This window comes from Tursiops truncatus, chromosome 11, assembly GCF_011762595.2.
Source record: "Tursiops truncatus isolate mTurTru1 chromosome 11, mTurTru1.mat.Y, whole genome shotgun sequence".
Classification (NCBI taxonomy): domain Eukaryota; kingdom Metazoa; phylum Chordata; class Mammalia; order Artiodactyla; family Delphinidae; genus Tursiops; species Tursiops truncatus.
Genome location: NC_047044.1, coordinates 60167907 through 60178379, shown reverse-complemented (window position 1 = coordinate 60178379; position 10473 = coordinate 60167907). Strand labels below are relative to the sequence as shown.

At 51.9% G+C, this 10473-nt stretch overlaps 2 protein-coding genes across 2 annotated transcripts; both read left to right on the top strand.

The window, feature by feature from the left end:
* The first annotated feature begins 1074 nt into the window (after positions 1-1074).
* PFDN5 (prefoldin subunit 5) lies at positions 1075-4404 on the top strand. Its single transcript, XM_004317814.4, has 6 exons — positions 1075-1213; positions 1421-1523; positions 1834-1865; positions 2925-2999; positions 3098-3203; positions 4201-4404. Exons 1-6 carry the CDS (start codon positions 1142-1144, stop codon positions 4275-4277), a joined length of 465 nt encoding a protein of 154 aa, XP_004317862.1. The 5' UTR covers positions 1075-1141; the 3' UTR covers positions 4278-4404.
* Positions 4405-4631: 227 nt separating this feature from the next.
* MYG1 (MYG1 exonuclease) lies at positions 4632-10424 on the top strand. Its single transcript, XM_004317816.4, has 7 exons — positions 4632-4910; positions 5088-5200; positions 7203-7362; positions 9346-9498; positions 9634-9756; positions 9874-10055; positions 10208-10424. The coding sequence occupies exons 1-7, from the start codon at positions 4692-4694 to the stop codon at positions 10404-10406; spliced, it is 1149 nt and encodes a 382-aa protein (XP_004317864.3). The 5' UTR covers positions 4632-4691; the 3' UTR covers positions 10407-10424.
* The last annotated feature ends 49 nt before the right edge of the window (positions 10425-10473 follow it).

Here is a 10473-nt window from a genome sequence, read left to right as displayed (position 1 = left end):
AGAGGGGCATCAAAATGCTATAAGTGGGGACAAAGGCCCAAGGAAAGGTAGAGACAGATCCATTGAGAGTGTCTTGGCCAGGTACCCTCATGTCTATCCTGTCTTCCTGCCCTCAGGTATCCCGGGAGTGACACAAGTTTAATGCCTCAGTTGCTTTGCCCCCCTCCTAAGCGGATGTTATAGGCTGCTGTCCTTTCCCCACAAACAGCTGTTACACTTGTTAGTGCCATGCACTTTAGCAGCAGATTCTGGGGGGTTCTGATGCTGATGTACGGTTTATCTCTCCAACTAGATTAAGTTCAGAAGTACGTATCTTTTTGTTTTTTTTTTTTTTTTTTTTGCGGTACGCGGGCCTCTCACTGCTGTGGCCCCTCCCGTTGCGGAGCACAGGCTCCGGACGCGCAGGCTCAGCGGCCATGGCTCATGGGCCCAGCCGCTCCGCGGCACGTGGGATCTCCCTGGACCGGGGCACGAAGCCGTGTCCCCTACATCGGCAGGCGGACCCTCAACCACTGCGCCACCAGGGAAGCCCCCAGAAGTACGTATCTTAACACTCTTATGTATCCCTCACTTCTAGCACATGGTAATTTAGCACACTGCACTGATTAATAAACCCACTGCTGTACTTTTTAGTTGATAACGGGCCTCCTTTGTGTTCTCTCCACCGCCAGACTCCCGCTTCCTCTGCCCAAAGCATTCCTTTCACAGTGCTACTCCCCCCGACTCGACTCGGAGAACTTCACAGGCTTCCTCCTTGCCTGTTGTCACTAGATTTATACCACTAGATTGTCACTAGATTTATACGTTATACCACTAGATTGTCACTAGATTTAGACGTTGTAAAGCATACATTGCTTTACAACGCTGTGGTTATGGTTAGGTTCCTTGAGCGTAGGAATCCTGTTTGCTACAACTTGACTACGCTAGGCTTGGGACGTTGTGAGAAAATAAAGTGCCTCTACCCTTTCTCTTCCAATGGGAGTCACAGAGACTAACCAGCTTTTCCTTCCCTTCCGGGACGGAGGACCATAGAGACGTCTGGCGCAGCGAGGCCTCCCGACGCAGCCATCGAGATGCACAGAGGATGGCTAGAGCGTTGCTCGCCCGGCCGGCTTCAGCCTCATAAGTCGTTCTTCCCAGCATGGCGCAGTCGGTTAATATCACCGAGCTGACTCTGCCGCAGCTAGAAATGCTCAAGAACCAGCTGGACCAGGTGGGGATGGGCCCCAGAGACACCGCTTTGCCGCGTCACATCCCTCCCCACCACGGGTACTCCCTCGCCCCACTCCATTCCTCCCCAGCTGGGGAGGCTTCCCTTCCCAGGCGAAACCGCCACGCGGTGCCAGGACCCGCCCCTTCTCCGGCTGTGCCCCCTTCTCCCGCCAGCCCTCACACTGACCCTTATTCCCATCCTCTGTAGGAAGTGGAGTTCTTGTCCACGTCCATTGCCCAGCTCAAGGTGGTACAGACCAAGTATGTGGAAGCCAAGGACTGTCTGAACGTGCTGAACAAAAGCAACGAGGGTACGGGGTAGGCGTGTGAAGGCAACCTGGGGGATGTTGCGAGCCGGCTTCTCTCTTCCCGCCTCCTAATTCAGTTTTCCTTACCTGAGACGAGAGAGCAGTCCATTATGTATTGTATACTGCTACGGGAGCCCTTTGCATGTTGCTTACCCAGAATTGAAATGTCCAGGACATTCTTCTGCTCCTGTTTTCCCTATTTCCGTCCTTTTTGTACAGTCTCTAGGTGCTGTGCCGTGTTGAAACTCCCTTTAATGTCTAAACGTTGGAGCTGCCAACCTCCCCCACTTGTTTGTCTTAATTGCTTTCACAGGGAAAGAATTACTGGTCCCACTGACGAGTTCTGTATCCTTTCTGCAGGAACTGCTACCCTGCCCTCGCCTTTTCTCCTCACATCTAACCTGCCAAGAAGGACGGGAGGTTTTAATTACTCCAGAGTGCTCGGGTGGTTCTGAGAGTACTATTATACACGCTTCCTAGCTCTGCTCTCTAACCCGGGGCCAGCATCCAGCTAATGCTTTGTGAGCACCCAGGTGTATGTAGAATTGAGGTGTGATTATTTCCCTTTGCTGTTTGAGGATATAACCTAATAGGGAAGTAAAACTGGTGGTTTACAGTTCTACTAATAACTTAGAAAACATAAGCAATTAGAAGAGAGGATACAGAAACAAGGGTGTTGGTTCTGTTTATTAATCCTCAATTTTAGTTCAACTGTGGCTCTTATTCCTAAACTGTTGTTACTAAGAAACCTGGATTGTGTCTACCTGTTGAATGTTTTACTTGAGTGAGTAAGTTATGACAATAGGCACCTGTAAACTGTACCAGAGAACTGACAGGCTGAAAGGGAAACACAGGAATAGCAGTGTAGTAGGGATTGCTAAAATAATGAACATTAAATTCATCAGGAATTAGCTAATTCATGTTTGGGAGTGTTAAAGGGAAAGTGAGGCTGCCTTTTCACTCAACTACTCAACAGCAACAGGAAAAAAATCACTCTAGTCTTTCTGGAAGGGCTAATGGGAAGAATTGTAAGAACTGCTTGGAAGGTGGCAGATGGGATGAGGGCAAGATCAGCATATGTGATTTTCTCCATAAGGAACCAACTTCCCTGTCTCTCTGCATTTGGAGTTTGTAGGCCTCCAGATTATTTGGTGCTTGGGCCTTATAGCTTTTTATTTTTAAATTTTTGTGGCTGCACCCTGAGGCTTGCCGGATCTTAGTTCCCCAACCAGGAATCAAACCTGGGCCCCGGCAGTGAAAGTGCCAAGTCCTAACCACTGGACCGCCAGGGAATTCCTGCCTTCTAGCTTTTTAGAAAGAAGGGCCTTAGGAGGTCAAGCACACTAGCTGACAGGGAATCATGACTCATGCTGGGCTAGTTTTCCCTTAATCCTTGCTTCTCAGATGTATGTCCCTGGGAAGCTGCATGATGTGGAACATGTGCTCATCGATGTGGGAACTGGCTACTATGTAGAGAAGGTGAGTGGAAGGAAGCATGTGGATGCCCCTCTGAAGGGGAGTTCTAGAGTGCAGAATGGGGTCTCCTCTTAACCCCTCATTCACCTCTGACCTTGCAGACGGCTGAGGATGCTAGGGACTTCTTCAAGAGGAAGATAGACTTTCTCACCAAGCAAATGGAGAAAATCCAGCCAGCTCTGCAGGAGAAGCATGCCATGAAACAGGGTAAGCTTGGCCTTGGGCACCTCTTTGAACCCTTTCTACGGCCATAATAAACAGGGATTGCACTGTGATCCATGGGGATGTCCCCTTTGCTGGATTAAAACCATGGTTTTCTCTTTGGCGTCTTGATGTGTTATTCTTTAGATTCTGTGCAATATATACCCACTATTTATAGATTCCTGGGTTCCGTGCTTGAGAAATTTACAGAAAGGGAATCATGTCTTTGTTTTTGTGTTTGAGTTCCTATTTAGTGTGGATGGGATGAGGGAGAAGATGCATGTAAATGAACACCCGGCGAAGAAATACAGCCCTAACTAGCTATGCTAGCAATTACAGCCCTGGCTGCACATTAAGAATCACCCAGAGAGTTTAAAAAGAGAACCTGGGCCCACTCCAAACCAACTGCAGTTGACCCTTGAACAGTGTGCGGGTTAGGGGTGCCAACCCTTGGTGAAGTAGAAGGAAATCGGCATATAACTTTACAGTCTGCCGTCCATATCCTCCGTTCCGCATTGCACATTCAACCAGTCGTGGATCATGTAGTACTGTAGAATTTACCATTGAAAAAAAAAAAACCCCGAATAAGTGGACCTGCACAGTTCAAACCCCTGTTGTTCAAGGATCAACCGTAAGTCAATGGGGGGGCGGGGGTGGCAGGGATTCCAGGGAACAATGTTTTTTTAAAAGCTCCCCAGGTGATTCTGTTATACAGTCAGGATTGAGAACCACTGTTCTAAAGGCAGACATCTTTTCCACGTTATTTTCTGGTTATATCTGACTCATTTGAATACTGTATTTTGTTCGTTTTTATATCCCAGTGGTTTTCATATTTACTGACACATTTTAGACTCTAAATTTGTGTTGTGTGTGCCCTCCACAGTGGATCACTGTGTTAAAAGTTTTATTAACTGTAGTTGGTTGTCTCCCTGTCACTTTTCCTTAACTCTGGGTTCTCCCCTTTAGTTCCTGACCAGGGTCTGACTCTTCTTTTTTCCCACAGCTGTCATGGAGATGATGAGCCAGAAAATTCAGCAGCTCACAGCCCTGGGAGCACCTCAGGCTACCGCCAAGGCCTGAGAGCTTGTTTCAGAAATCGGACATACGGCGCCTGCTTCAGGGGCCTGGGACTTTGTGGGCGTGGTTTCCTGCAATGCGGGAAGAGGAGGGTCTTGTGTTTAATGCTAATAAATGCGCCAGCTGGGCAGAGTGTTGGTCTTTTCTTGCATTAGGCAAGGGACTGGTGATGAGATGGGAGGGCGGTGGTGAGAGGGTTTGCCCCTCCCGGAGCCTGATAAGCAGGGGTGATACAGTGCTCATCTTGGAGGCTCCACCCGGGGCCCTTCGAGGAGCGGGGGGTCGAAATTCTGTGCCGGGCGGCGCGCCCTCCCTTTGCGGCCGGTTGTCGTGGAAACGGCCGGCAAGAGGAAGTGGGGGCTGCCCGGGCGCTTTCTCTTCCGGGTCGGCCTCCTGCCTCCCCACAGGGGAAGCTGCATGGGTCACCGCTTCCTGCGCGGTTCTCTACCTCTGCTGCTGCTGCTGCCGGCACCCCGCCGAAGCCCGCATCTCAAGCGCAGCCTGGAGTCCGTCCCACTCTCCAAACGACCCCGCAGCCACCTCATGGCCCCGCCCCGAATCGGGACGCACAACGGCACTTTCCACTGCGATGAGGCGCTGGCGTGCGCGTTGCTGCGCCTCCTGCCCGAGTACGGGGTACGGGCAGCGCAAACTGACCGGGGGGCTGCCGGCGAGTCTCCGGGGCAAATCGCGTCCCCCTAACGGGGTCCCGCCCGAGAAACCCTCCTCCCCTCCCCGGCTCCCTGGAAGCCCAACATTAATCCCCTACCCGTGCGACCCCGGCAGCCTCTTCACCTCCTGTGTCCCCTGCAGGATGCAGAGATTGTGCGGACCCGGGACCCCGAGAAACTGGCTTCTTGTGACATCGTGGTAGACGTGGGTGGCGAGTACGACCCTCAGAGACACCGATATGACCATCACCAGAGGTGGGTTCCCACTACCATTTCTTTAAGTTTCCTTGACTCTTCTCAGTGCTCCAGTCTACTGCCGTGGTCCGCGTCAGCGAAGGGAACCGCCTCATCCTGGAAAGCAAACTCTTGAGCCCCATGGGACTACCGTCTTCCGTGCTTCCAGCTCTCCACCTGCTCTGCACCCATCTAGCTGGCCTTGGGCCTCTCTTGGCCCGGGTCAGTCCCTGGACCCCTTCCAACTCACCTCCTTCTTTGGCTCAGTCAGGCTTTTCTCCCACCAGCCCCATCGTCACCCCAGTGAATACCCCAGCTGGGATTAATCCAGTCATGTGCCCTTGCTGCCCCACCTCAGACTGCTGGGCCCACACGATTGTGGTGGGTGGTGATAGTTGAGGTGTGTGTTGTCTTCCTTTGTCGTTGACACTCTTCCACTGGGAAATCAATCTTAATCCGAGGGTAGCCCATTATCCACAGTACCATTCCAGTCCTTCTCCCCTCTCCTCAAGCCCCTGCCTCATCAAACTACCTTAGTGAGTGATCCTGTCTCTTCCCTTTAAAGAAAGTCGAGCTTTTCTTGCATGGACAGCCTCAGTTTCTCACTCCTGAATAGCTCCCTTCTCCCAACTCAGGAGACATTGTTTCCTTCTGCTTGCCCCCTTTCCAGTGTATTATTTTATGCTCTGGGGCTTCACATGGCAGGGTTTCTTGTTCTTGCCTACAGCAAGAAACTCTGCTTAAGCATCTCCCATCTTGAAAACAAAGAAGGGAAAAAAAACCCAAACCCTACCTCATATACACCACGCTGTATAAAGTGGTTATTTCCGAGGTTTTATATTGTTTTAAGTCTGTTTCTCTCCCTCTCTCTCTCTCCTTCCCTCGCTATTTCTCTCCCTTTTTTTCCAAATACACGTATTACTTTCATAAATGATGTCGGGAGGGAATGCTCCCGGTATTTACAGCCTAATCTCTCACCCTCACTTCTCAGCCACTCTTCAGAAGAAGAGCTGACCCTGGCTGCACATTCCATTCATCCATCCTTTCATTTATTCATTCATTCAGCCAGTTCTCTCCCAGTCTCTCTACTGGAAATGCTTGTGGAAAGGGCACCAGTGACCTCAACACCAAGCTAAGGTTGCTGGTTGAGGGTCTCACCTTAACCTCTTTGTGGCACTTGACATTATTTAGGTTTTTTTTTTTTTGGCTGCACTGGGTCTTCGTTGCTGCACGCGGGCTTTCTCTAGTTGCAATGAGCAGGGGCTACTCTTCGTTGCGGTGCATGGGCTTCTCATTGCGGTGGCTTCTCTTGTTGAGGAGCACGGGCTCTAGGTGTGCAGGCTTCATTAGTTGTGGCTCGTGGGCTCTAGAGTGCAGGCTTAGTAGTTGTGGCGCATGGGCTTAGTTGCTCTGTGGCATGTGGGATCTTCCCGGACCAGGGCTCGAACCCGTGTCTCCTGCATTGGCAGGCGGACTCTTAACCACTGCACCACCAGGGAAGCCCCATGGGTGTTCATTTTAGGTTTTATATTCCAGAAATGTTAAATATATTCTTTTATGTGTCAAACACTGCATAATTTTTTTAAAAAGTATATAAAATAGGCATTTCTTTCAGAAATGACCTGAATGCTCTCTTCCTGAACCCTTTCCTCCCTCTTGCCTTTTCCTTGTTTATAACTCGCTAGAGCATTCCCTTGGTTGTTTGTGCGTGTGTGTCCACCTTAGGTGGATGAACTTGAAGGCAGGGACAGGTCTTAGTTTTTTCATCTCTAATGTCTACAACACAAAGCCTGACATGTGGTAAGCATTTAGTTAACCATTGTCGAATGAATGCATGAATGGAGACTCCAAACTCATGTCCATGTTGACCCCTGAGGACAAGCCAAAGCCTTCCCAGCTGGGCTTTCTCCCGACTCCCATAGCGTTCCCCAGCCGCCTCACCCCACTGTGCCTGCACGTGCACACGACACTGGGGGTGAACCGGGGCAGCTCTGCCTCAGCCCCACCTCCCTGTGCTCCTCAGGTCTTTCACGGAGACCATGAGCTCCCTGTCCCCTGGGAAGCCGTGGCAGACCAAGCTGAGCAGTGCGGGACTCATCTATCTGCACTTCGGGCACAAGCTGCTGGCCCAGTTGCTGGTTACTAGCGAAGAGGACAGCGTGGTGGGCACCCTCTATGACAAGGTGGGGACTCGAGGACAGAGATGCCCCCACATGCGTCTCCACCAGGCGGGCCGGAGTGGCACTCAGGATTGGGCTCGGGTCGGGGTTCCTGACCTGTACTGGCCCACTGCTCTCTCCCTCAGCCAGGCCCACCTTCTCACAGGGGAATGGTTAATCTCTTCCTGCCTCCATCCTGGGGTGCTTGTGAGAAGTGGATGAGGTAATGTATGGGGAAGGGCTTTCTTTGCATGACCTGACATACGTACGTTCTTCAACAAATTGGTAATAGAGGAGGCTGCTTATGTTTGGAAGCATATGGCTGAGGTTCTGGCTGCCCTGAAGGTGGAGGGCAGCATATCTCGGGCACCACCGTATTCACTGGAGGCACACTGAGTTGGGAAACTGGGAAGGGATTGATTATGAAAACCTCTTCAGGTTCCACCAGCGCCCCCTGCAGGCAGCTCAGCAGGTGCCTGTGGTTGGGGAAAGAACAGGGCTAGCGTCCCTGGTGTGCATGTTGGATCGATGATTCTGAGGACTCCTACTTGACCCCACTAATGTGAAGTTCACAGCAAGTCAAACTGCAGGTGCAGTCAACTCTGTTTTTTGCAGATAGGCTGTTGAGTTCAGTTCTCTGATCCAAAACTGAAGAAATATGAACGATAAATTGGAGCTTCTGGAATACTAAGGTTTTAGACTGCCTGGGTCAATTTTCCCTTCTACTGCTAAGGGTTTTCTAAGCAATTGAACTAAATTATGCCCAAGGTTTTTTTATTTTATTTATTTTTATTGAGGATAGTTGACGTACAATATTGTATGTTTCGGGTATAACTACATAGTGATTCACAATTTTTGAACATTGTATTCCATTTATAGTTATTATAAAATATTGGCTGTATTCCCTGTGCCATACAGTATAGTATGTCCTTATAGCTTTTTTTTTTTTTTTTTTGGCGGTACACAGGCCCCTCACTATCGTGGCCTCTCTGGTTGCGGAGCACAGGCTCTAGACGCGCAGGCTCAGCGGCCATGGCTCACGGGCCCAGACGCTCCGCGGCATGTGGGATCTTCCCAGACCGGGGCATGAACCCGTGTCCCCTGCATCGGCAGGCGGACTCTCAACCACTGCGCCACCAAGGAAGCCCCATCCTACCATTTCTTTAGCCTCAGGAGATGCAGCAGCTGCTGATGCCACGTGGCACATCATGGGCTTCCCTGGGACCACATCCCAGCCCTGATGTCTAGTCCAGTACTCATCTTCTTTGGCTGCGTTGGGTCTTTGTTGCTGCGCACAGGCTTTCTCTAGTTGCAGCAAGCAGGGGCTACTCTTCGTTGCAGTGCACGGGCTTCTCATTGCGGTAGCTTCTGTTGTTGTGGAGCACAGGCTCTAGGCACGCGGGCTTCAGTAGTTGTGGCACATGGGCTCAGTAGTTGTGGCTCGCAGGCTCTAGAGCGCAGGCGCAGTAGTTGTAGATCGTGGGCTTAGTTGCTCTACGGCATGTGGGATCCTCCCAGACCAGGGCTTGAACCTTGTCCCCTGCACTGGCAGGCAGATTCTTAACCACTGCACCACCAGGGGAGCCCTCCTCGTGTACCTCTTAACTGGATCAGTGAATAGCCTGCTCAGCTCACCTGGCGCTTTACACCCCCAGGCCATGAGGATCCACTCCCACAGAACCCCTCGTGGAACTCTAGACTTTTCCTTGTTCAGAAGGCAGCAGCCCCCTCCCCACACAGGCTGGCCTTGGCTCAGGCTTTGAGCGGTAGTAGAGCACTGGATTAGAAATCAGGTGATCTGAATTCCAGCCCCAGCACTGTATGCGCTCTGACCTTTAGCCAGCTGCTGAACTCCCCAATTCCCCCCTTCCTCATCCAGTTAATGTTGGGAGATCCTTGCAGGGCTGTAGTGAAGATTAAAGACAGTGTATGCACAAACTTTGAGGCCTATGAAGCTTTATGCAAATGGCAGGCGCCCTCCAGAGCATTTCTCCTGTGCTGCCTTAGATGTACGAGAACTTCGTGGAGGAGGTGGATGCGGTGGACAACGGGATCTCTCAGTGGGAGGAGGGAGAGCCTCGGTACGCGGTGACCACTACGCTGAGCGCCCGGGTTGCTCGGCTTAATCCCACCTGGAACCAGCCCAACCAAGACACTGAGGTGAGGACGACCGTGGGGAAGAGACCGTGAGGCACGTGAGAACCTCGGGAAAATGAGAGAGGCTGTCCCGTCAGGCCCTAGCAGAGTTAGCAGTTTGGGCCAGCACTGTGGTTCTAATTCCCATGTGATTCCCAGGCCGGATTCAAGCGTGCAATGGACCTGGTTCGAGAGGAGTTTCTGCAGAGACTAGACTTCTACCAGCACAGCTGGCTGCCAGCCCGGGCCCTGGTGGAAGAGGCCCTGGCCCAGCGGTTCCAGGTACTGGCCTGGGAGGAGGCACTGTGGCTCAGGTTAGTGATTCCTGGTGGGCTGCTGGCCAACAGGGGCTCCCACTCCTACCCTAAACCTTCTATCCCTGCTCCACTTCCTTTTCAGGTGGACCCAAGTGGGGAGATAATAGAACTGGTGAAGGGTGGATGCCCCTGGAAGGAGCACCTCTACCACCTGGAATCGGGGCTGTCCCCCCCGGGGACCATCGCCTTTGTTATCTACACGGACCAGGCTGGACAGTGGCGGGTACAGTGTGTGCCTAAGGAGCTGCATTCATTCCAGAGCAGGTGAGGCCCTAGGGGACCGCCCTGCAGCCCTTCAGGCCTGTTTCAACCCTATCAGAGGAGGAGGCCACTAACCTAGGCTTCTGCTCCCCCTCTCCCAGTTCCTCAAGGCCTCCATTTGCTGCCACCAACTCCCTCTTTCTGCTTACTCATAGGCTGCCCCTGCCAGAGCCATGGCGGGGTCTTCGGGATGCGGCCCTGGACCAGGTCAGTGGCATTCCTGGCTGTGTCTTTGTCCACACCAGTGGCTTCATTGGTGGGCACCGTACCCGAGAGGGTGCCCTGAGCATGGCCCGTGCCACCTTGGCCCAGCGCCCAGCACCTATGCCTCCCACAAATTCCCTAGTCCAATAAAATCTCTTCTGTCTCATACTGACGAAGTATTTCTCCATTACTGCCCTGTATCATTCTGGGAACTTGC

Excerpts from the sequence above, each read along its gene's own strand:
- PFDN5 (XM_004317814.4), top strand. The coding sequence starts at position 1,142 with ATGGCGCAGTCGGTTAATATCACCGAGCTGACTCTGCCGCAGCTAGAA. Across the intron at positions 1,214-1,420 it reads TCAAGAACCAGCTGGACCAG|GAAGTGGAGTTCTTGTCCAC; the intron begins GTGGGGATGGGC and ends CATCCTCTGTAG. Across the intron at positions 1,524-1,833 it reads GCTGAACAAAAGCAACGAGG|GGAAAGAATTACTGGTCCCA; the intron begins GTACGGGGTAGG and ends TTGCTTTCACAG.
- MYG1 (XM_004317816.4), top strand. The coding sequence starts at position 4,692 with ATGGGTCACCGCTTCCTGCGCGGTTCTCTACCTCTGCTGCTGCTGCTG. Across the intron at positions 4,911-5,087 it reads GCCTCCTGCCCGAGTACGGG|GATGCAGAGATTGTGCGGAC; the intron begins GTACGGGCAGCG and ends TGTCCCCTGCAG. Across the intron at positions 9,757-9,873 it reads CCCTGGCCCAGCGGTTCCAG|GTGGACCCAAGTGGGGAGAT; the intron begins GTACTGGCCTGG and ends CTTCCTTTTCAG.